Source organism: Zerene cesonia, chromosome 20 (genome assembly GCF_012273895.1).
Source record: "Zerene cesonia ecotype Mississippi chromosome 20, Zerene_cesonia_1.1, whole genome shotgun sequence".
Classification (NCBI taxonomy): Eukaryota; Metazoa; Arthropoda; class Insecta; order Lepidoptera; family Pieridae; genus Zerene; species Zerene cesonia.
Genome location: NC_052121.1, coordinates 5,975,731 through 5,998,982, shown reverse-complemented (window position 1 = coordinate 5,998,982; position 23,252 = coordinate 5,975,731). Strand labels below are relative to the sequence as shown.

The 23,252-nt window shown below is 33.1% G+C and overlaps 1 protein-coding gene across 1 annotated transcript; it reads right to left on the bottom strand.

Annotated features, from left to right (window-relative positions):
- Positions 1–8,348: 8,348 nt before the first annotated feature.
- LOC119835070 (5-hydroxytryptamine receptor) lies at positions 8,349–11,553 on the bottom strand. The gene is made up of 4 exons (XM_038359685.1): positions 11,475–11,553; positions 10,425–10,682; positions 10,093–10,336; positions 8,349–9,557 (listed from the first exon to the last, which is right to left on the bottom strand). Exons 2-4 carry the CDS (start codon positions 10,651–10,653, stop codon positions 8,693–8,695), a joined length of 1,338 nt encoding a protein of 445 aa, XP_038215613.1. The 5' UTR covers positions 10,654–10,682; positions 11,475–11,553; the 3' UTR covers positions 8,349–8,692.
- Between the last annotated feature and the right edge of the window lie 11,699 nt (positions 11,554–23,252).

Genomic DNA, 23,252 nt, shown 5'->3' with positions numbered 1-23,252 from the left:
CTGGGCCTTAATTAATAATTTATACGTGATACCTGAATGTCGTAGTCCTATAGGCTACATATGTTCCCCAATTAAAGCCGGAGCTGACCACTAATAGAGCGCATAAAAGTTTCATAAAATGTTTCCATAGTTACGCACGTTGTTAATTTGTTAGTAGTAGTTACTATAAAGTATCACCGATTTTAAATAATGAATTCATTTCAAGCTAAAAGCAGTATAAACTTTTTACCGTATCCACAAATTTGTTAGTTTCATCGAAAGGGCCATTTAGGGTCGTTTGAACTGAATTGCAGATATCGTATCTATTTTACGTGAATTTACATAACGTATTTGAAGCGTTAAAAGCAGGCTGCTCCTTATTTAATTAATGTCCACCAAAATCCGTCTGGGTCAGGATACTAACGTACAACATACTCATTTGAAGTAATAATCACATTACGGAGGTGTACATTTTTAAGGTGAAATTGTGAGGCCCTCAATTACTTTTTTACATCTAGTACTTCTGTTGGTAATTCGCGTCAATTGAATGATAAATCTTTTGTACATGTTTTTGAAACAAAACCTTATCAAGTATTTATTATGCCATAAGAATTAAAGAAAGCAACTGAGCTGGAGGTTCGCCTGATGGTAAGCGATTAGAACATTAGTGGCTCGGCGAATCTATATTAAAGAGTAAACCTTCAATGTTACGTGATCTTTATTACATAATTAAAGGTTCCAGTCCCATGTTAGTGCGAATCGGACACGCGACAATAAGTGTTCCGTACAAATAAGGCAAAGAGTAACTGAAAATGCGATAGACCAGACAGATTGACAGCGAAGTTAACACTTTGCTTTCCTTTATCGTGTCGCTGTCTTAAAACGGGACCTTATTACTAATAATATGGTCTCGTTTTACCCTTTGGGTACGGTACCCTAATGACAATAGGCGTTTTTTTTATTCTATTATTTAAAACTGAAATTATGATTTTGAATACAAATTATTTCTATAACATAGAAAGCCTTGCTCAACATACTTTAGTGTATAATAATATGACGATATTTATATGGTGATAGGCGAAATGCATTAAGGATTCATTGTAAGCTGTAATATTTAATATTATTCTACTTATGAAGTCCTTTGTTAAAAGAGACTATTTTGTTAGAGATCATCTACCGTAAATTTTCAAGGAAAAAATAGAGAACTTTAGTTTTTTTACAGATTCGTAAGACTCTTAAGACCTACTTAAATATTTATTTTTGTAAATGGTAACTTATTTTTCTTTTATAATACTATACTAATGTATAATAATATAAATTATTTCGTTGTACTCGTATGGATGCTTTTAAGGATTCAGGTTACTTGTGATTGATCTTTATACGACAAATATTCAATCATCCATTTACAGAATTTTCCATTGAAGCGTGGGGCAGTAAGGACAGGGTATTGCCCCTGATTTCATACATAAATATGATACATTTGAAGAAATGTATGTTCGTATGTAATTGGTTAAGCTTAAGTGTTGATTTTTGGTATTGATATTAATTCTGTACAAAAAGGTCACCGGTCGGTTGGAAACCCACGGAGTAACAGAACCAAAAAATAACTTTTAGTACAATAAATATATTTCTGCGCGCTAAGTACGGGGTTTATCTGACAAAGCCATTCGTGAACCACTTGATTATACTTCTCACGTAATACCAATAAATAGGAGTAAAGTTTAGATTATAGGCAATAATGATAAATCAAATATTATTTTAGGGAATATTAAATTTTAAGGACTTCGTTAACAACTGACATTCCAAGACTCGGCCGGAATTTGACGCTGGTTTGGCAAGTTGATTATTAACATAATTATATTTAGTTTGAAATATGTAATATATCCTATATAACATATATAAATATATGAATACTTGATAATTAGGTTATAATAGAATAGCTTTTTTATATTGGGAAATATTTCAATTTTTAGAGACTGCTCTTATAGCAACGAAATTCTGTAACAAATAGCGCCCATTATAATCTATTGTGATACTAACTCAAGACAACACTGCAACTCGATATTTTTGGAAGTTATTGTTATTGTAATATGTTGCTAAGGAATCATAAAGACGGGATTTTTATTACAAACACGATGAAAAATTGAGGTAAAATTGCTTCATTTTGTGGGTCGCGCGCAAATGTAGATTAGTTTTGAAGTCCTCATTTGAATACTTATTCTTTGCTTGAAAATGAATGATTACAGTTCATAACGCAAAGTTAGCCGAGCTGTGTTTTGTTGCCGGCGGTTTTGATTAATTTTAGAACTGAATTTCAAAATTTTGATTAAAGTTGTTCAAGGTTTCCTGTTTAGGCGATTTTAATTCAATGTATTAAGTCTGTGAAATGTGCATTTGTAATTTTTAACCGATGCGTCTTATCCTTGGCACGCCCTACAGTCCAAACTGGACGGATTTTGACGTGACATAAAGTGACATTTTAATTATTAAGCGTCATTGGCATATATTGTTTTGTCATCAATATATTTTTCTAGACAGTAAACTAGAAAAATAAATTTGCTTATGCGTACAGTATATAGGTACCCACTGAAGCCAAAGTATATATTACAGATGTGGTTTGACACTCTTTTTATGTAATGGAATGTGTTAACGTACGGTCAATAGTCTTTCAACACAATGATTTTTCCTAATGTAAAGATTTTCTTATCTTTGTACTTAAATTTTGAGATTCTTAATACTTCAGCCTTCTTAGCTCCTATGAATATTTTATGTGGATATTGTGGTTTCAATAAAACAGCGTCACACTGAAACAGCCATGATTTAAACAAGAGTGGCTGTGAAACAATTCCCTTCGTAGTTACAAAGTGAGGCCTTTTGCAACCATTAACCCGGCGACTCGTCCATTAACTAATGGCTGTAATGGCGCTCAGCAAACAGCGGGCACCTCGACTTGAATGTACCTATTTAGCTATCACAGGTTAACTCACAACTTGTGCAAAGAAACTCGATCAATTGTTAACATAAGAACCGTGATATTATATGACTTAAGCACGTTCCCGCATAAAAGGTAATCAACAGATTGTATTCCTTAAATCATTTCAAATATTAATGTCATGTTTTATAACATAGTATAGACATAGATGTTTTATAAATGCTGGTTTGTGTAAATAGCGATTTCTTATACAAAAATAAAATATACATCACTTTCAACAATTGAGGTGTAATTTTTCTAGTGCAAGCGACAGGCGCTTTTTCCACAATGCCCGCAAGATTATGAGATTACCCTGTCAACGTTTTAAAGAGATAGGCTCTCTTTCAAATTGTTGTAAAAGATATTCCTTGCACAAATTAAAGCGCTTGGGATAACAGCTAGCACTGTTCAGCGCTATGAAATAAAACACAATACAAACCAAGGGAAGGTCGAGTTTGTTGGAATGACATCTAAAATTTATCTTAGCAAATCCCGTGCAAACTTGAACTTGTAAATGAATTCCCTAATTTGTTTGTGACAGTACAGTGAAAGAGGCTTCCTATTTTATTTTCAACTTAAAGCATAGAATTGAAAGTATTTATAGTACACTGTTCCATTTGCAGGAACAATATTTTAAAAATTGAGAGATTTATCTAGACTAAGTTGCTAAGCACATTACATTTATAACATAATTTTCAAAAGTCACGAAGAGGGAGAGACCGTTTTATTTTTCGTGACATGAAACTGATGTGTATTGTTGAGTTAAATAATAAATTATTTGAAATAAATTCGCAGCGGTTCATTAATTAAATGGCAACTTCTGCCGTCAGTCTGTCATCTACGAGGTAGTGACATCACGACGCGACTGCCTGGCGGTCGGTGATTAATGAATTCATGTTCTAGTATTCTATTACCGATCAATCATTATCTTACCTGTTGCTATCCTATTTCTGAATTCTTAGAACAATTTGAAGGCTATGCTCAGTATGTATGTATAATGTATTTTATTAACAACCGACTTCTCCGGCTCTCAAATTCAACTGTTTTTTTGTGCTTGTTTTTTTGCGGTGTTGATGATTAGTTTTTATTTGAAAGCTGGTACCTTCCGTGTAGTCCGATTTCGGTTGGGTCTATTTCGTCAGTCATACTCGAAGGCGGGTTAGTTTTTTTTATGACGCAACTAAGGTGAGCCGTGGCGACTTGTAATTGAAGCTGCACTCAGCATATCAATTTATTATAATTTTTCTTGTTCAATAACGTTTTGTAAATCGTCCTAAAGAAATAAATAAGTCATTACCATCCGAGTTTCTGTTCTAATAAAAATTAATAATTAAATAGTCCCAAATTTGAAACTACAAAAGATGTATCTTACTTTTACTCTGTATAATAAATACCTAAACTTGCCCACAAGATATCTTGAACTAGAGGACCATAAAGATTGTGATCTAAGTAGAAATAGTGGTTTGTTGAACATAAGATGTTTTAATTGTTTGTGGCAATAATATGTTCGGAAGCGTAACTTATTTAATTTATTACCTATTTTACTCAAGCCTAAATTTGAATAAATACAAAAAATCTAAATTGTTTCAGAATATCCAAACTTAACAAAACAGATTTTTGTTTTAGCAATAATTAACTCAATTAACCATGACAAGTAATGGAAAATTCATTTAGTAAACAAAAACGAACATATAAAACTTCCTTAGAATCCAATAATGTTTAACAATGTTTGGTTTATCCCTCAAATATTCACAAGATTAAAATTTCATCACAATATGTGCCTTTATTAAAAGTAAACGCGTTTAATAGAGTCACGTACGAGAAAGAACAACAAAAGTTTTCTGAACAAAGCAGTTTTCCCCCTATCAGTCACGTGTATCAATCGATATGAAAATGTTTACGAAAAGATTGAGCACGTAGCCTGGCTAATTTCCAAAGGAAACTTTTGTATTGCCATCGAAAGGAGCTTAATGCTTATAAAAGCTTTGTATTTTATAACTAGTACTTTATAAGTACCGAGTACGTGAGGCGAGATATTTTTGTAATTAGGTTTCATGTAACGTTTTTGTGGGAACAATAGATGGAAGCCCAAGCAATATTGAAGAAGGTGTTACATAGAGATTTGAGATTAGTTTAGTTTTAATTACGATTCTAGATCTAGTTCTTATGATGTATGTTCATCATCATCATCATCATCAGCCATATATTGTTCCCACTGCTGGGACACAGGCCTCCTATGAGGGTTCAGGCCATAATCCACCACGCTGGCCAAGTGCGGGTTGGCAGATGTCACATGTCGTCGAAGTTTGAATTCTTGGACATGCCGGTTTCCTCACGATGTTTTCCTTCACCGTTTTAAGCAGTGGTGATGTTATCCACATGTGCAGATAAATTGAAAAATCAATTTATTTCCTGCACGCTCTCGCCCCGGTCTCGAAACTCGACTTATCGATTTTGAAGTCCGAGGTTCTCACCACTGAGCCACCACTGCTTTACATATATATACTGATGTATGTTATTTAGTTAAAAACCTGCTAATACATTGAGACCAATTTACGAGTACGTATTTAAAGTAGACTTATTATGTCATAGCGGGCAATTGAGCTGATGGTAAACCTGGTGGTAAGCGATCACCACCGCCCATGAATGCTTGCAGAAGTAGAGCCTTAGAAAATGCGGTTCTTGCTTTAAGGGGTAAAGAAAAAGGAAAAGATTGACGACAGGAAAGAAGGAATGGACTAGCAGGGTGTGGAAAAAAACGGGTCTCCGGCTCTGGTAATATTTCATGCCGATATTTTGTGGGGGTATGGTACCTTTCCCATTTCCCAAGTGAGGTCGACTCCCACATTCAAGGCGTAAAAATTCACATTGAATTTATGCACAAAGGTTTTTATATTTATTTAAGCGCTTACAATTAACGTAAGTTATTTATAAAAGAAATAATGGAAAAGTGTACATCAACGCTCACTATTGAATAAAGATATAAACAACTAAGTCAAAGTTCGATTAAGAATTGCTTATCATAATAACGTGTAGCGTGTCACTGATTATACATAAGTGGTATTGATTACATATAGGCAATTTGTATGGTTGCGCCTAGTAGCTTGGCGATTTTAATTTTGTTTTTTCTTTCACGTCTTAACCGAGCGATTTTATAATACGATTTTTGTGTCAGTAGATGTAAGAGACTGACATAGGCTTCTTTTTACCAGGCGCAGGGTGAGTCATCTCGTTTAACTACTCGGGTCAAGCCGTTGACGGAAAGCTAGTTAATTATAAGTGCGAGACATACAGTTATTTCATTGAAGTACAGCTATAAATTAGCAACAAGGGTGTTCAGTCAGTTATACCACATTTAATTTGTTCATTTATATAAATAGGAACCTTTTGGAATCTGTGCTTTTATTAACACCTTGTTCTTCTATGAAAAAACCTTACCTATTTAAAAATACCGAGAAAATGATAAAGTATACATTAATTTTAAAATGAGTCTTTCATCCTGAATCTTTCATTTTTATTTCCTTTTCATTTTTTCCATAATGAAATGGGTAGCAAAAGCAGTATTTTAGAATATTCTTTGAAATTATTATCGTAATAAAGAAATTCTAATAAAAGAGGCGTTTATTTTGCGATATAAGAATGAATTGCAAGCAAACTTATCTTCTTCGTAATAACAATAAAGCTTTACGGACAGACGTATAAAGAACAAGTACGGACCTTAATGGGTCATTAAATATATGAACCTTTCGTTAGATGACAATCTAAGGGTTTACGATCGATATGACGCAAATCTATAAAGAATTTAAGGCGATACTCGGACAGGTTTAATTAGAAAATGCGAGAAGAGCGAAGGGAAATTAAAACGTTATCAATCCGACCGCAAAGACGATGACAAGGTTGTCCCTACCTTCATTTAAATTCGACCCATAATATATATTCGTTGCCTTTCTGTGTCTCGAAAATATTTCATATTGTGGACTTATTATATCACATTTAATGGATGGATTGAGTATAAATACCTACGTTTTATGCACATGCCTTTAAACATGCTATTAGCGAGTTTGTATGTATCTGCCGATTAGGTCCGCCAACTTACAGTGGGACAAGGCACTTTCTCCAAGTGTTCTGGGTATGCGTAATTGGAATTTCCACTAATAAATAATAAATGGTGATTTAATTAATTTGCCAATATTTAATTCGACCCGTTCACTTACCCTATATAAAGGGTCAATAGTTCACATTCTCATCGAGCCTCATATTTAATTCTATCTAAACTTTTCACGTATATCCAAATTTAGCCCGTACATAAATTATTTCATCAAACAATAATGTGTTATCTGAATTAGACTATCACACTTATAATAATTGCAACTCTTGCATTTCCTTTCCTACCAGGTTGCCTGGCAGAGATTGCTGTCTAGCAATAAGGCCGCCTTTTGTACGAAATACCATTGTGCCATTATTTTGTACAAACTTTCTGTTTTGTACAATAAAGTATTATAAATAAATAAATAATTGTTTTGGTGTGCTTGAAAGTTGAACCATCGAACATAACATAACCAGTGACCAGAACAAGACTAAAAAAGAGGTATTCATGGAGACAAAGTGCGTGCTTTTGACCCGAAAGATTATGCAATATTAATGAATTTTGAAATTCTATGAGAAGTCTGAACATACACTTAATTTAATTAACCATAACCTTTATTTATGCGATAGCTCTTTTTAGTATTCTTGAAATTTGACAGGTTTTTTACTCATTTTAGTTAGATTATGTGCTTCATAATTATGTGAACAACCATAGCATATTTAATAATTAATATATATAAAAAAACTCTAGGTACCAGTCGATGCGTCCATTAAGATATAAATAATGTATACCAAGATAGAACGTTGGTTAATGTAATAATAATGTATTTTTAGAATTTTTTAGTTAATCGTATTTTAATCTGTAATCTGTGGGATATTATCCCACCTTCCCTTGAAAGTATTTTAATAATATTACGAGTCGTACTGTGTTGGAATTCGGTCTATAACAATATTATAATCAGCTAAAGTAACGTCACCTCCTGTTAGATGTGTCTCTCAGAATAACAAGTTAATTCACTTTGTTACGGAAGAACGTAAGTCTTCCTAATGTAAGTCTTAGGTGTAATTTAATCTTTGAAATTGGCATTTCATTTTAAACACCGGTTGGCGATGTTGAGAAGTTTTCATTCGTAAATGTAAAAGTTGTCATCCTGATTTTTATTACTTTTGTCAGTTTTGTGTATTCTACTACTACGACATTCAATTTCGTTGAAATAAACACGGTAACGGTAGCTAATGATCGTAACTTGTGAAAGAAAAACAACATTCGAATTAAACAATGATTTATATTTCAAATAAAATGACTAGTAGCATCTTTTCGGGATGAAATAAGTAGATTTTTACAGTATAAGTAAATCTACCATAAAATATTATAATTATATAAAACTTTTATGCATCACAGTAAAAACTATTGTACTTAAAATATCTTATTACAATAGGATGTGTATTTGAATAAATTATAATGTATATTTATTATCACTTAAAGGTATTTTATCTATTTCTAAATAAGTATTCACATTTATCACGTACAAAAAATAAACAGGGTGTAAATATATCTCTGAAAATGTAACAAGACAACATAATGTATCGAGCTAACGAGGTCAGTCGGGTTGGGGCGAAGGCTCTAGGGACACGTGTACGAGTACAATCCTACAGCTAGGGCGGAGGCCGGCGGCGCCGCACTCGGCGGCCGCACAGCAACCGCTGAAACGCGTGCCTGAATTCCGGACTGAACACGGTATATATTACAGGGTTCAACGTCGAATTGAAGTAGCCTAGCCACAGCGACAGAGATGTCAGCACCGGGCTCACCTCGCAATCACACGTCGGCACTAATATAGCTAACACGAAAAATGGAAGCCAGCACGCTACAAACGCGCCGGTTATTATTGCTAATGTCTTTGCCGCTTTCCTCTCTCTCTTTGAGTCTGCGGCTTCCTTTGGTTTACGTCTCACTAATGTAGGATAATAGGCAGCAGCGACTGCGCTGTACCCCGTCGTAGGGGGATCTGCTTCCAGCCCATTCGCGCACGACTGTTTTTCTGGGCTGGTGTTATTAGACGAAACTGTTGTCATTCCAGTCGTTGTAGTCTCTGATATAGTAGGTAAAGGTCGACCGATAACTGCCACAACAGCTGCAGCAATTCCACCACTCCCCCCGGCCGCCACTAACGCCCCGCCAGCGGGTACGGGCGGCGGCCCCACGCCACCTCTCGCGGTCGCGCCATGCCGCCTTCGTATTCTTTTCCTGGCCGTCTGGTATATTCGCCAGTACAAAATTAATATAACTAGTACTGGGACATAGAAAGATGACATTGTCGCGAATATTTGATAACCGACGTCTTGGCTAACTACGCACCGCAAATCTTGTGAAACTCGACGATTCCAATCGGGATCTTTCCAACCAAGAAGTGGTGCAATACAAACCAAGAAGCTGGCGATCCAAACACAAGCGATCATGTAACCTATTCGACGTACTGTCCTTGCATGAATGTAGTCTATGTTTGTCACAGCCCAGTATCTACGAAGGAAAAAAATATGTTATTTGTTTATTGATGCTTTGTTGATTGAACATTTTATAATTGTGTGACATTTGTTTCTAATAACTAATTTACTACTGTTGGGAGAAAGTGCCATATTAAAATCGATTCATGAGTCATAAGAAAGATAAATTAAAGCCATAAATCAGTGACGTATTTGCTGCATGGAACAAATGGCTCAATTATTTAATTATTATTAGATTCAATCTGAAATGCAAAATCATAAGCTCAGGGACTTAGAATGGAGAAACAATAATAATTTCGGATTGTCTTTGTATTCAGTTTCCATTAATATCCCCAATAAGCAATTATATCGCTAGGGGAAAATAAACCCCAATAAAGATCCATTGGGATATCTAAAGCATAGCCGTTATTTTGTAATGATATTATTTACTGCGACATAACATAAATTGTGAGTTAAAAGTGCTGGATTGTTCTGCAATACGATATTAATTCCAATTTTCCAGACGCAAATCTAATTCCTTCTGTTCTATTATCATATATGCAATTATTAACCTATCGAGTGCTATCGCGACAAGATGAAGTATGGATGCCGTGCAGCACAGGACATCACCCGATGTCCACATATCACATAGCTCTGGACCGAGGGTCCACCGCTGCGCGACCTCGTACACTGCACCGAGTGGCATCACCAGACAAGCAACCAGCAAGTCCGCAACAGCCAAGGACAGTATGAGCTGGTTCGCGGCACTTCTTAGGTGTCTTTCGAGCAATATTGCGGCTATAACGAACACATTACCTGCAACAACGGTTAAACACGATTTAATAATACCATAATTTATTCATGAATATTTTGATAATTATTTTCCATTAATCAATATACGCACCGACTACAGTTGCCAAAATAAGCAGTCCCAAAATAACTGCTTTGACGGCTGCCCGCAATAGCGCTGCGGGGGAGTCGAAGGGCGCGGACGAGTCCCACCAGGTCCTGTTGGACTCGCTGACGTTCCATGCGGGGACCCACTCGGTGGTGTTGGAGGAATTGTGTGCCGGCAGCTGTAGGTAAAGCGCTTCCCACTGCAGTAGGTCGTCGCTTCCGTCCGCGCCCTCCATGCTTTCTCACCGGTGGTCCACGAACGTGACTTGACATAACAAAAGTCTGGTTTAATATCTCTCTTTAAAAATTACCTTATCATAAATGTGTGTACCGTGCCAATGTGTACCATATTCAAAGGACTTAACACAACGAAAATTTTGTTAAATTTGGCTGTATACATACATAAACATATGTTTGGTAACACAAAATTCACCGTCGAGAGTCAACTCAATAAACCCCTTTTCAAAACGCTGCTATATTTTCCATCTCCCACCACATTTGCATTGTGTGAGTTATTTACGAGATCGTTAGATTTACCAGGGCGGATCAAAGAAGGGATAAAAAGGCATTAGCATAATACTAAAGGTGCGCCGATTTACTGCTAGAGGTTTGCTCTGTTCAGAGTGTGCCGATAATGTGTTAGAGAGAATATCGATACAGCGATATTCCATTATCGAAAATAGTTTTAACTTTCGACGTTATAACATATAAATTAACGTATAAAAACTTTTCTGAACACCCGATATATATACAAGGTTTATAGAGCAAGGACTTATAAAATTACTTTTATTATCATACCTTTTTAATTCTGCTTGTACAGAAATCCCAAAATTAATAAAGAAAAAGCAAATTATCTATTTCGAATTTTATTTATTTGGATTTATGAGTCATTTCAAAATCACATGAATGTCTCTTTTAATTTACAATACACACACCTACTAAATTTAAAATTAAAGTTATATTTATTGTACAACTTTATTTAAATTATAGCAAAATTTATTTAGTAAAAAGTTTGACCACAGATAACATAGTACTATAATAGTAAGACTATACTTACAGTCAGTGTCATATTTTCGTGAAAAATCCAACGCTTGTTTCACCATAGCTCAATAATTATTGTGGACTGTGTATTCTGAAAAAGAATTCCTAAGGTAATTATAACATAATAATAAACAGCATCGAGAATAATATTACGATAATTATAAAAGGACACACGAACATTTTTGTTTTAATTATAAGTAAACAATATACAGACACTTGTCACAAGATTATGAAACATTAATCATAATTTGAATAGGTTTTAAAGAAATAACACATTCTTGGGGTGTTTTTTTTTCTTACATTTAAAAGATTTAAATATGCTTAAGGCTTAGCGTTTATTTCATAACGACAAAGTATCGAACTACAGATATATCTGTTCTCATCAACCGATTTCAAAAAAAGGAGATGGTTCTCAATCCGATTGTGTTTTCTCTGGGTTTGTAACCTCATAAGTTTCGACTGGGTGAACCAATTTTGGTGATTCTTTTTTTTTAAACTGGCGCCTCCTGTGTGGTACTAACTGATATTGAACTTTGGCCTGGTTCTGGTCATTTGAAGGGTTTACTTTTAAAATATTTATTTTTCTATTGTTTTATGTTTATAAAGTAAGCAGGAACATACCTTCTTACATCTCGCATATAAAAATGTGTTTTACTAATGTTGTAAGGAAAAAACTTAAATTGAATTTTTTTGCGTAAACCATAAATTAGAATATATTTGTTGTATGATTATTAAGTACTTCTTCAAATTTGGAAAAATCTTCAAGAATCTTCAAGAATAAAGCTGAATACGTGACTGAATTATGTAAGAAGTATTTTCTCTTAACTATGAAATGACAAAATAAATCCAAAGTTTTCCGTTTCAACAGACTACAATGTCAACTGAATAAACGAAGTTGAAACTCTGGAATAATATTTACGTAAACATAGATTAAGAGATATTCACGAGGAAATAACAATATGATAGAAATACTGTTAATACGAAAGTGTTTTTTGTGAAGGTATCAATAAAACATTCAGGAACATTCTACATTTTCTCAATTCGTACGTGTACGTCCGCAAATATCCATTTGGGTATATTCGTACTAAATTGATAAAATATCTTGACATTTACTTTTGATTTGTGTTATAAGTATATTTATAATATAAAACTTATTAAAGAAAATCGGGCAAATACTAAATGAAATTGGTTTAGATTGAAATACCTTTTTTAATTAGGTAGGTAGGTACCTAACAGACTTCTAAAGCTACTGGTTATCGCTTTTATTCAAAAGGTTTATTCGATTATTTGCTGAAAATTGAATTTCCAAGTTTTTTTTATTTGAATCGATTCGGAATATTAGACTTTCTACCTTCGCATTATACCTACGAAGTAATGAAATTTGAGATGAAAAGTTAGTGATTTGTACGGTAATAAATTTATCGTTGTATGTATTTGTACCTATTACCCATTAAAACTAATGTTTTAAAAACTTTGTACGTGTCTCAGTCAAAACTATTGTTTCTTATAAAAAAGATAATATTTATCTTATTAGATACACACAGCACAGATTATTAAATAAGTACTACCTATACCTATACCTTGTTGAATTAACTGCTTACGTACCTGTAAATATATTAAAAGGATACAAAATAAAATTGAAAGACTCGCTTTGAGCACCTTTGAGATCACAATTCACAATTCAATTGACTACGTTTAGAGAATTCGTTTTTATTATTTTGTTTTTCAAAGATAAGCATCGTTTTATGTCGAGGCCCATATGGTATTGTGCATTCTGAAATTTTCTAAGAGTAATTGGGTATAATTTACCATTTATATTTTCGCTTAGTTGATTTATAAGGGTCGTTTAATATTTTTCAAAAGTGAATATACACGGAAGCTCTTTTCGATTCACATTTATTTCCATCAGCAATTAAAAAGGGGAAGGTTAAATCAATTAACCTTACACCTTTTTAGTCTAAAAGGTAAAATTATAATGAATTTACCAGTCACCCATTATATTTTAATTTTAACAAATAATATAAAAGTGTATCTATTAATGCTTGACTCAATTTTCGATTATAGTTAAGGACTTAAACTATCTCATAAAATCATTTTATCGAATTACTTATGTTAAATCAAAACAACAAATAATGCCTTCTCGTGATTCAAAAGTCTTAGTCTTTTTTTATGGCAGAACAAGCAAAGGTGGAAGGATACAGAAGGTTTGCGGTACCTACATATTTACTTGTCCATAAAGAAATCGATCAGTGAAACAGATGTAAATCATCTGTCCCATACCCCACTAGGGGACACGGGACTTCACTTTTATACTATAACTTATTTATAAAAAAAAACATCGATTCGTATTCAATTATTATTTAAAACTTCCTATTTGAAATGTGACTTTTATGACTAGGTAATTCATAAAAGTGTATATAAATATCATACATCGCAGATTCACAAATATCATCTACATTCTACATCAAGTTTACAAAACACCTTGTCTATTAACAACCAAGCCATTCACAAAGGCATACATGGAGAAACATTTGTGTTCATCGCTTACTATAATGACTGTAGAGAGCACGGTACCGCATTGTGATTTTATTTATCTTAGATTCTTTCCGCGACCTCTATTGCTCTCAAAGGAATGTCATCAACACGGTATCTGCTTTGTTCTAACTTTGAACAATTGTTCTTAGATAAGAATATAAAAACCACAAAAAAATCATATTCTTGGAAATTATTATATATATTAAGGGGAAACATGATTTATACTTATTTATTTTATCACTAGCAAACTCATCGTAAATAATTTTGTCATCGTATATTCATATATGTGTTATTTTTTCACTTTTAATATCAAATCTAGAGATCGTTATATATTTTACAAGTATGGATAAATAAAAAAGGATTAAGCAAAAAAACACTATATATAATACCATTCTACACATCTACACATAATTCGACTAAAGAAGATCTCCAAACAACGCAAAAATAGGTCAAACAAAGGAAAACGAGGATAAGGCTAGAGGAATGTACTGTTATGGCACAATAAAAGACGACCACTTTCAATGGATTTTTGTTTTTATTATATTTTTGAAATATAACACTCCTTAAAAAACGGACATTTTGAAATGAACATGTATGTAACCCAAAAATTAAGTATAAGATGAAATAGACTTTATAGTTACGAGTAGATAGGAACGATTTGAGTATACCTATACTCAAACCAATATGATCACCGCACCGCAAGGAAAATATTTTAAACAATGTAATGATAAATAAGTAGGAAGAAGAAACAAACAAACACGAAAGAAATATTGAATATTAGCAAACACTCTAAAAGTCATGGATATACGTCTTGCGTAACACACGCATGCCAAACTTGGCCTCTTATAACAATTTTTTTGAATCTGATAAAATTTTGACTAAGCTTCTGTCAATGACACATGGAGCGTAGCTTTATGAATATTAAATTATAAGAAAAAGGAGAAAAGCTCAAGAAGTAAGGTATATCTGTAGATTAAAGTGAAAATGTTGGCAGGTCATTGGTGTAAGGGTCGCGGACGAATAATAACCAGCTCCCGTGGCTCCTTCACTACAGCGGGTAGACGTGTCACAGTGGGGAGTGGGATTTTAGTCGATAGGAATTCGGATAATCCACGTCTCCTTTCCCGGGGGCCGTGGGTATCTAGATATTCGCAATCATAATCCGCAAGATTTCCATTGCAAAAAAAAAAAATAAAATAGAAAAGTTCATTTGTGTAGATGGAGAGATGACATATGGTATTCAGTAATAAATTATATGCGTTTTTATAAAAAGCGTAAAAGATGATGACCAACCACACGTTGGTGTGATGACATCTTTAATCTTGCAGGAACCATAGACTAGATTTGCCAAAAATAAAGATGAGTGGGAAAAAAGGGAGGAGGCTTTAACCTCAAAATATCGTCCTAAATATGTTTTTTTTACTTTATTTTATACATATAAACTAATTAAAATTACCTACAGTATTATATTTGAAAATAGAATCGTAATAGAAATCACAATATTGTAGGTAACCTAACCTAACCTAACCTAACCACACTAACAACTTCAATTCAATTTGGAAATAGATGTAATTTAAGGATTTAATAAAATATTTTATTATTATTATTATTCCGAACAGAGAAAAGCATTAATTACATACATTTTTTTATTTTGTTTGATTGATGTAATAATACTTTTTGTAACTTAAAATAAACTATATCAAATAAAAGTATCTTAACACTTTATCCAAAAGTTATTCTCATCTCTTACCGTAGAAAAGGGAAAATGTATTTCTTTATGTAAAAATATAACACATAATGAAAAAGCACAAAACAAAGCTACCGGCAACGCTTTTCATATGTAAATAAAGATACACTAGAAAGCTGTAAAATATATTATTGCTTTATCTTAAACAGAAAAGCACTAAAAAAGAAAATAAACATATTCCAAAGGGTGTCGATGCTAATCTTAGAATAATAAATCAGAAAAAAACTGTATTGTGTGATTCTATGATACACGTGTTTGTGTATATAATATGAAATTTTTATGTAACGTTGAATAATTTAGACGCCAATTATGTCAAAATGGTATATTTTCGGATATAGTAATACGTAACGTAAAGTAAATTTTGTCATAAATAATTAATATACTGATGTGTATTGATTGATGTATTGTGTGTTATTTGCATGAATGTATTAAATACCACAACTTTGATTATGCACACATTTAATAATAATTATGTAATAATATGTCCCATTTTTAACCCTTATTACGACTATCAACTACCTATAGCCCATTTAGCAAGCCCTTTGCATCCTCAGTACGGATTTCAACTATAGTTGATTTGAGCAAGGGTCTATTGTTTTCATTCGTAGATTTTTCTCAGAACTTATCAAACCATCAATACAGAATAAATAAACGTCGCCATACATTTTTTAAACACGGTCCGCGTTGCGATACATGCATGAATAACGTTTCATACATTTTTAAACAATATACGTGCTTTGAAATATATCCGAACAAATTCAAATATCTGTCAGTTTCCATGTCCAATTAGTATTAAAATAAACGAAACAGCATGGCACCGATTTTCGCTCGCAGTTTGAATACGTAGATCGTTCACGTAGGTACTTACACAATACTGTATCTTCAATAGGTAGGTACATTGAACTTTTCTCGCTAACGACCGGCTGCTTTCTGAATTGTAAAGAATATTCCACACAGATCACAATAGGCTATAATAAGTATTAACAGCTTCGAAGTATTTTCTGGCGGCTAAATGAAAATAAATGGAGCATTGATTAATTTTCGTTTCAACTGTAGAGTCTAAATTAATCGAAACGTTCAAGTTAGAATTACAAAATAATGAATTAAATTGTATTGCTTTGTACTAATTGATTGAATTGCACTATTGACTAATGGAGAATAAATATATTTTTAACTGACTAAATTAAATACTGTATAGTCGAATTGAAAACCTCCTCCTTTCAATTTTTTTGGGGATTTGTTATAAGATAACTACGAGGACTTTTAAACGATTAGTTTGAAAATCTTTTTTTTATTTAGTCCCATTTAAGAAAGTCCCATTTTTCACATTTTATAAAAACACTTTTTTAGCAAGGCAAGTAAGTTTATATTTGAAAATTTTAATCAGTTGCAGGCTTATTAATCATAAGTTATAATCATCAAAGTTATCATATTTTATATCTATACTTTAATATCATAGCAAACAATATTTCTAATTACTTGCCGAGTTTGTTACATCACACAAAAGAGCCACAACAGAGGGACTTAGATAAATAAAATGTATAACACGGATTTCATTGTTTGAATAACTCATTAGGAGAGTGGTAGAACTATCATAGATGTCATTTATTTATAAATACGTGTTTAGCATTAATGACGCAGCCATTAAATAAAGACGATGTAGGTTAGTGCTCATTAGTGTTGGTTCATGTTTGAAACGCTGAAAGCTAATGGTTTCATGTCATCAATACAAATGCATCATCGACGTAACGTAGCTTTTCAGAAATAGATTATATACTTCTATAATGATTGAATAAAAGCCCTAGTTACTGAATTTTAAATATAAAAATCTAAATAAAAACCCTTTTACACATTCATGTTCGATTGATGTTTTGATAGATGTTTACATATTGACTGAATTGTTTATGAATATCATATCATGACGAAAATGTGAAATATTTATAGAAGTTACATATAAACAGAAAATATAGGTAACTTTTATCTTGGTCGTTGTTGGTTGAAACGATAAATTGGTTGCTAAAGTTCTTTGTAACCATACGTCAAGAACCCTTTTCAGATATTTTTGACTACAATTATAATTTTCAATCGTCAACCAAACGATCAATGGGAGTTACACAAATTATTTTCATTTACGACAAAAACAAATACAACTTGTATGTGATAGGTCTAGTGCAGCTATACCCATAAATCTCGTTTTATGTAAATATGCTATCAGTTCTGGATGGGAAATAACACGAACACTACACGTCCAGTTTGATGATTTAGACGATTTATAGCTTCTGTACAAACTCGTTAACGAATAACGATGTTATATGCAAAAATATTATCGTAAAGTGAATATATTATTTCAACATGAGTTGGTTATCCAACTTCGATGTGTTTCGGATTAGTTTTATTGTCTCCTGATTATAAATCTGGCTTTGCACCAGCTGCTAACTACTTGTACAATATTTTTTAACGAATATAAAAATGAAAAATGTAATAATTCAGGCAAACTAAAGAGAGCATACTTGGGCCGACCATCGGGACGACGCCCGGTTGGATGACCTAAGTATCGCTGGCCAGATCGGGTGGAAGGACATGCGCGTGCTAAAAACCAACAATTGGCAAGAAACCGCGCAGGACCGGGCAGGACCCACTTCGGGGTTTCAGCGCGACAGGAGTAAGTAAGAAAGTAATAATTCAGGAAGATTTTTTGTGACAGTCGAGCACGCTTTGTCAAGAATTTGGTCAACTCGCAGCAGAAGCGGAGAAGATACCACACCCACACAGAAGATCAGCGTAAAACAGTAGCATGGGAAAGCTACTGTGTTTCGTTCGGCGAGAGTATACTTTTCCTCACCTTTCCTATTCCGTTTCCTAATTCTTGTTGTAAACCCTTTTCTTGTCCTTTGCCGCTTAAAAATAGGTAACGTTTTAATGGTAGAAGCAAATTCAAATAATTATCGGTCGGCGGTGGCGATGGCGACAGTCATTTTGTTTGATTTCATGATATAAATAGTTACATTATACATGTAATAGCCCATAATTAAAACTCGTTTGTCGGTTTTATAAAACATGGCACTCATCGCAGACCTATTATTATGTAGGTTTCGTTTTTGATTGGATCTCATAATGCTCCGATAATGCGAAATCAAGCGATACTTTCAGTAATTGTTGGGTAGGCCCAAACATATAGATCCGATTATAATAATTAATGTGTACAGACATATTTATTATACTTGTCTTTGATTGCTATTTTTATGTTTGTTGAGTAATTCTAATTTCTATTCTCTTACTAAGGTTTTGATAAAATTATTGCAATAAAGCATTAAATGTTTTTACGCATGTTTTATCAAGAAATATAAAGTAAAAGAACCGTCTTCACGGCTTAATGGTTCGCTTGCAAGGGTTAACCTTAAAGAGATACGGATCTAAATGCTTGGATATAAAGAAATCTTTTAAAGTCGCAGAGAGATTGCTATTGACATTGATCTATTTTTCTTTACTCGTTTGTGCACAAACTCATCCTTTCTTACATTATCATGTCCTGCCTTTGGGAAGCCGAGATCTTTAATTAGGACATTACTGCTGTAGATATTTTATTTTAACTAAACGAAATTGTTCAATATGCGCTTTTAATCCTCTAATATAAGACATACATCTGTACAATATACAAATCGCCCTCTACCATTTGACCCGTCTTATATAAATTTCGTAATTTCATGCCATTTTCCTTCTTTAACGTTTTATGAATTTAATCTATGTAAGGTTGAGGAAAAATCAATCGTGTGTGTATAATGCAAAATAATTAATGCACAGATTACATATAACTGTACATTGTTTCAATTTAAGTCCATTTTTCGTTGACATAGCTACCATTAATCTTTTATTTAGTATTTCCGCTATCCGCAGTGGTATGGTAATATGCTGGTTATAGTTCTGCAGTGTTGAATATGAATTACGGAGTAGGAAGCCCCGCGTCCGGTGTCACGATGGTGGAAAGTAGAATGTTTCCGTAAGCTCCTTTCCTGTAATACTATACTGAGCTTTTCCGGCACGAATGGAGATCATTTTCAAGCGCATTTAATCTTAGTTGTGGCCTTAATGAGTTTCTCTCCGCTAATTAAAGTTAGTTAATTTAGTTTGACTCGAGATAAATAATGTAACATCGATAACAGCTTGCATTTACGCCTGCATAGGTTTTATGTAGAGTAAATTAGGTCTTAATACATTTATTAATAACTAGTTGTACCCTCGGCTCTGTTTGAAAAAAGCGTGGCTTATGTCGCTTAGGAGCACTGTAGCTTCCTACTTATTAAAATATTTAAATTAGATAGCTTTTGTCTAGCTACAAACTGAAACGTAAAAAATCTTATTCTTTCTCATTGTAATATTGGCGTACAAACACAAACTGAATAATAGCTTCGATGTGTTATTTATTTCTAGCAATGACATGAATTGAAAATTACGTAGAAATTTGAAACAAGACAAACGCAGTGAGTCAACCAGCTTACTAAATGAAGCAACATTGGTTCGAGTAATTTTAATATCTAAGTTGAATAATTTTTTTGTAGAGAACAGATTAGGAGCTAGCCAGTGATGATGTTTCTACAGCTTAAAATATAATCATACAATAGGAACCTTTTGCGTTTATTTTTGCTAAAATTGTTATTCAGATAGATTATAACCGAGAACAGTAGTAGATGAACTTTAATAATTGCTCAAATAAAAACAATTTTTCCCAAACATATTGAATGGCAATATAAAAGGACAATTCAGTTCAGATGCAATGAATCACCTATAGATTAAATTACTGCAGTTCCAGCAAACTTATTCAGCTGCATATCGAAGTGGAAACATTGAGTTATGGAGAGCAAATTACTTATATCGAGGCAACTCGAGCGTAACTGTTAATCAATCATTTCATTACCGTAAATGGATATTAATCCATTATATCGTTTATTGTGATGCTATATTAATACTATAGTGTATATTTCTTTTTCCTAATACATGCTATATGAAAAATGTTTAAAGAATAGAAATATAATGTGGCGGGATCGAAGCCGCGTCTTTTTGCCAAATCGTAGCAACGCCTAGCCTCTCGGCCAACCGTGATCCCACCTCAGCAATCGAATTTCTTCTACTCTTTCGGTGGTAATACAACACGTTATAAACTTATTCAAAAAAGTGAAACGTCTAGAAGTCTACATATTAAGTTTATAAGAAAATTACCTGAGTAAAAAAAAAGACATAGAAAAACGCTCCAACGAGAAATTATGCTACTATTTTATTAAACAGCGGAACAAACTATGGTATGAAAATCGTACGTATAAATTGACTAGTAGAGGTAAAATTCAATGTTTTTAGTTAACTGCTGCTAAGCTGCAATCACAAAATTCTGAAAAGATAAAAGTATTCTGTTTTAATTGAGGTTTAGAATTGTTTAGTGAGTGTATAATATTTACCTGTGCAATTAAAAAATCTCAATAGAAAATTGCTGTCACGGGATATTTTACCGCCTCATAGATACTGTTTATATAAAGTGCCATTTAAATTGCATGCAACGTTTATACATGAAACTAAAGAAATAGAGCTCTATGTCAAACTAACAAAATATATTGACCAATACGATTTCAAAATAGAGCCATTTTCAACTACATGGGCTCATATGTTAACGACTCCGAGCTCGCTCCTACGAGAACTGAGTCACCTGTTTTCTCTACGAGCCCACATGACAAAGTACGTAATTTTCTTGAAACTGTTCGATTTGTTGAAACTATATTTGACTCCTCTATCTTCCACCTTGTATATTAATAACGTTAAATGGACTACATCTGTTTGGACAAGTGACTAAATGATTTTTACTATGACTAAATTACTAACATTATTTTATGGAGCAAGATTATGAAGTCTTGTCTATAAAATACCTTTACATTGTTTCATTTTTATAAATTCCATTCATTATCCCATTTTAATATTAGAACTCCAAACAATAATTAATAAACTGGGACAGATTATTTGACCGAAATTGAATGAAGAAAATTCACATTGTGAAGCATTCTTGGAAATGAGAGTACTCAATACATACTCGTATATCTATTTAAGCTTGTTCCGGTGAAAACGATTAATGTTCTAATCTCTGAAGCGTAATACAACCACGTGTCTTAACTTTTCTGCTGAGCACGACTCACGGGCCACGCATCGTTGCGCCTCGAGCTAAGAGTATTGGAGTAGAACTAACTGATTCCAAACTCTATCTTGTTTCACTATGTTATACTGAAGTTTTAACTTTTGTTAAGCATGTCGTTATATGCCGTGTGCTATAGCGGTAAATTCAAAAAAATCTTAATTTTGTAGAACCACAATTCATAAAATGATCAGCAAGCTACATCAAATTTAATAAGAGGTAAAACTAGCCCAAGTCTTAAGAATAATAAGATGAAGCTTATAACATAAAAGAACAAAAGTAAATAATCCTAAGCACCTTGGAAAAAAGATGTTACAACGACTCCATCTTATTATTTTAGTTAACATAATTTAATATTATATTTCCAGACTATATTCAACGCGTACTAAATTATCTAAACTACCTAAAACACTAACAAGAACATATCGCCCATACTTTCACAATATACATTATAAATAATAAATGCCTGTGCTTTAAGATTCTGAAGTGATATTCATGCCATCTCACATCCCATCTGCCATGTATACCATTCATAAAATGAACAAGATAACATCTGTGATCACAGCTTTAATATTTATTTAACGCTAGGCATAATGATAGATCTATATTCTTGCTATCAAGCATCATCTATATTTAATGTGAATGTGGATTAGACGGGATTACCTAACCAGAAGTGGATCGGTATTTGCGCTTAAATGGATCTATGTACCTTTCCGCGGTCGGCTATTCGTTTGTCCCGGAATCTGAAGTCATAAATTTTTTACACTACATATATCTCGCTTTCACGAACCTAGTGAATGTGAAAATATTAATTCGTGTAGACTTTGACTAACACCATAACAACGATGTTATGTTTACGTGTATATGCGAGCGCTGAAACATATACCGATTCATTGTGAGTGCATTTTATTTACTGCTGCGAGGAATGATGCGCAAATAAGATCTTGAAAATGGGAATATCTTCAATAAAAGCACCGAAACATTGATATAAATCTTTTCATACTAGTTCTCTGTTGAGCTCGTCGTGTTTAATATAAGGTGTTGGTAGGTTTCTTTTATTTCAGTAAAATTGTATTGTATCATATTTTCAACTGAAATAATATCTGTATTATTTCGCTGTAACCATTAGAATAGACACGATAATTAAACGTCTCTCCACTAAGAGTTTCATAATCAATAATTATTCAGTGTTCCATTTTCTAGAATCGTTCAAAATATAACACACATTTCATGTTGGTCCACGTCAGCGTTTATTAATATTAACATGCGATGACGAAAATATTTCCATCAACATTCATCATTACGGTAAAATATTATAAACGCTATCTTGAATTTTATTAATG

Coding starts and splice junctions, on each gene's coding strand:
- LOC119835070 (XM_038359685.1), bottom strand. CDS start 10,653: ATGGAGGGCGCGGACGGAAGCGACGACCTACTGCAGTGGGAAGCGCTT. Junction 10,337..10,424: donor TATTTTGGCAACTGTAGTCG/GTGCGTATATTG, acceptor CCGTTGTTGCAG/GTAATGTGTTCGTTATAGCC. Junction 9,558..10,092: donor GTCGCGATAGCACTCGATAG/GTTAATAATTGC, acceptor TTTCCTTCGTAG/ATACTGGGCTGTGACAAACA.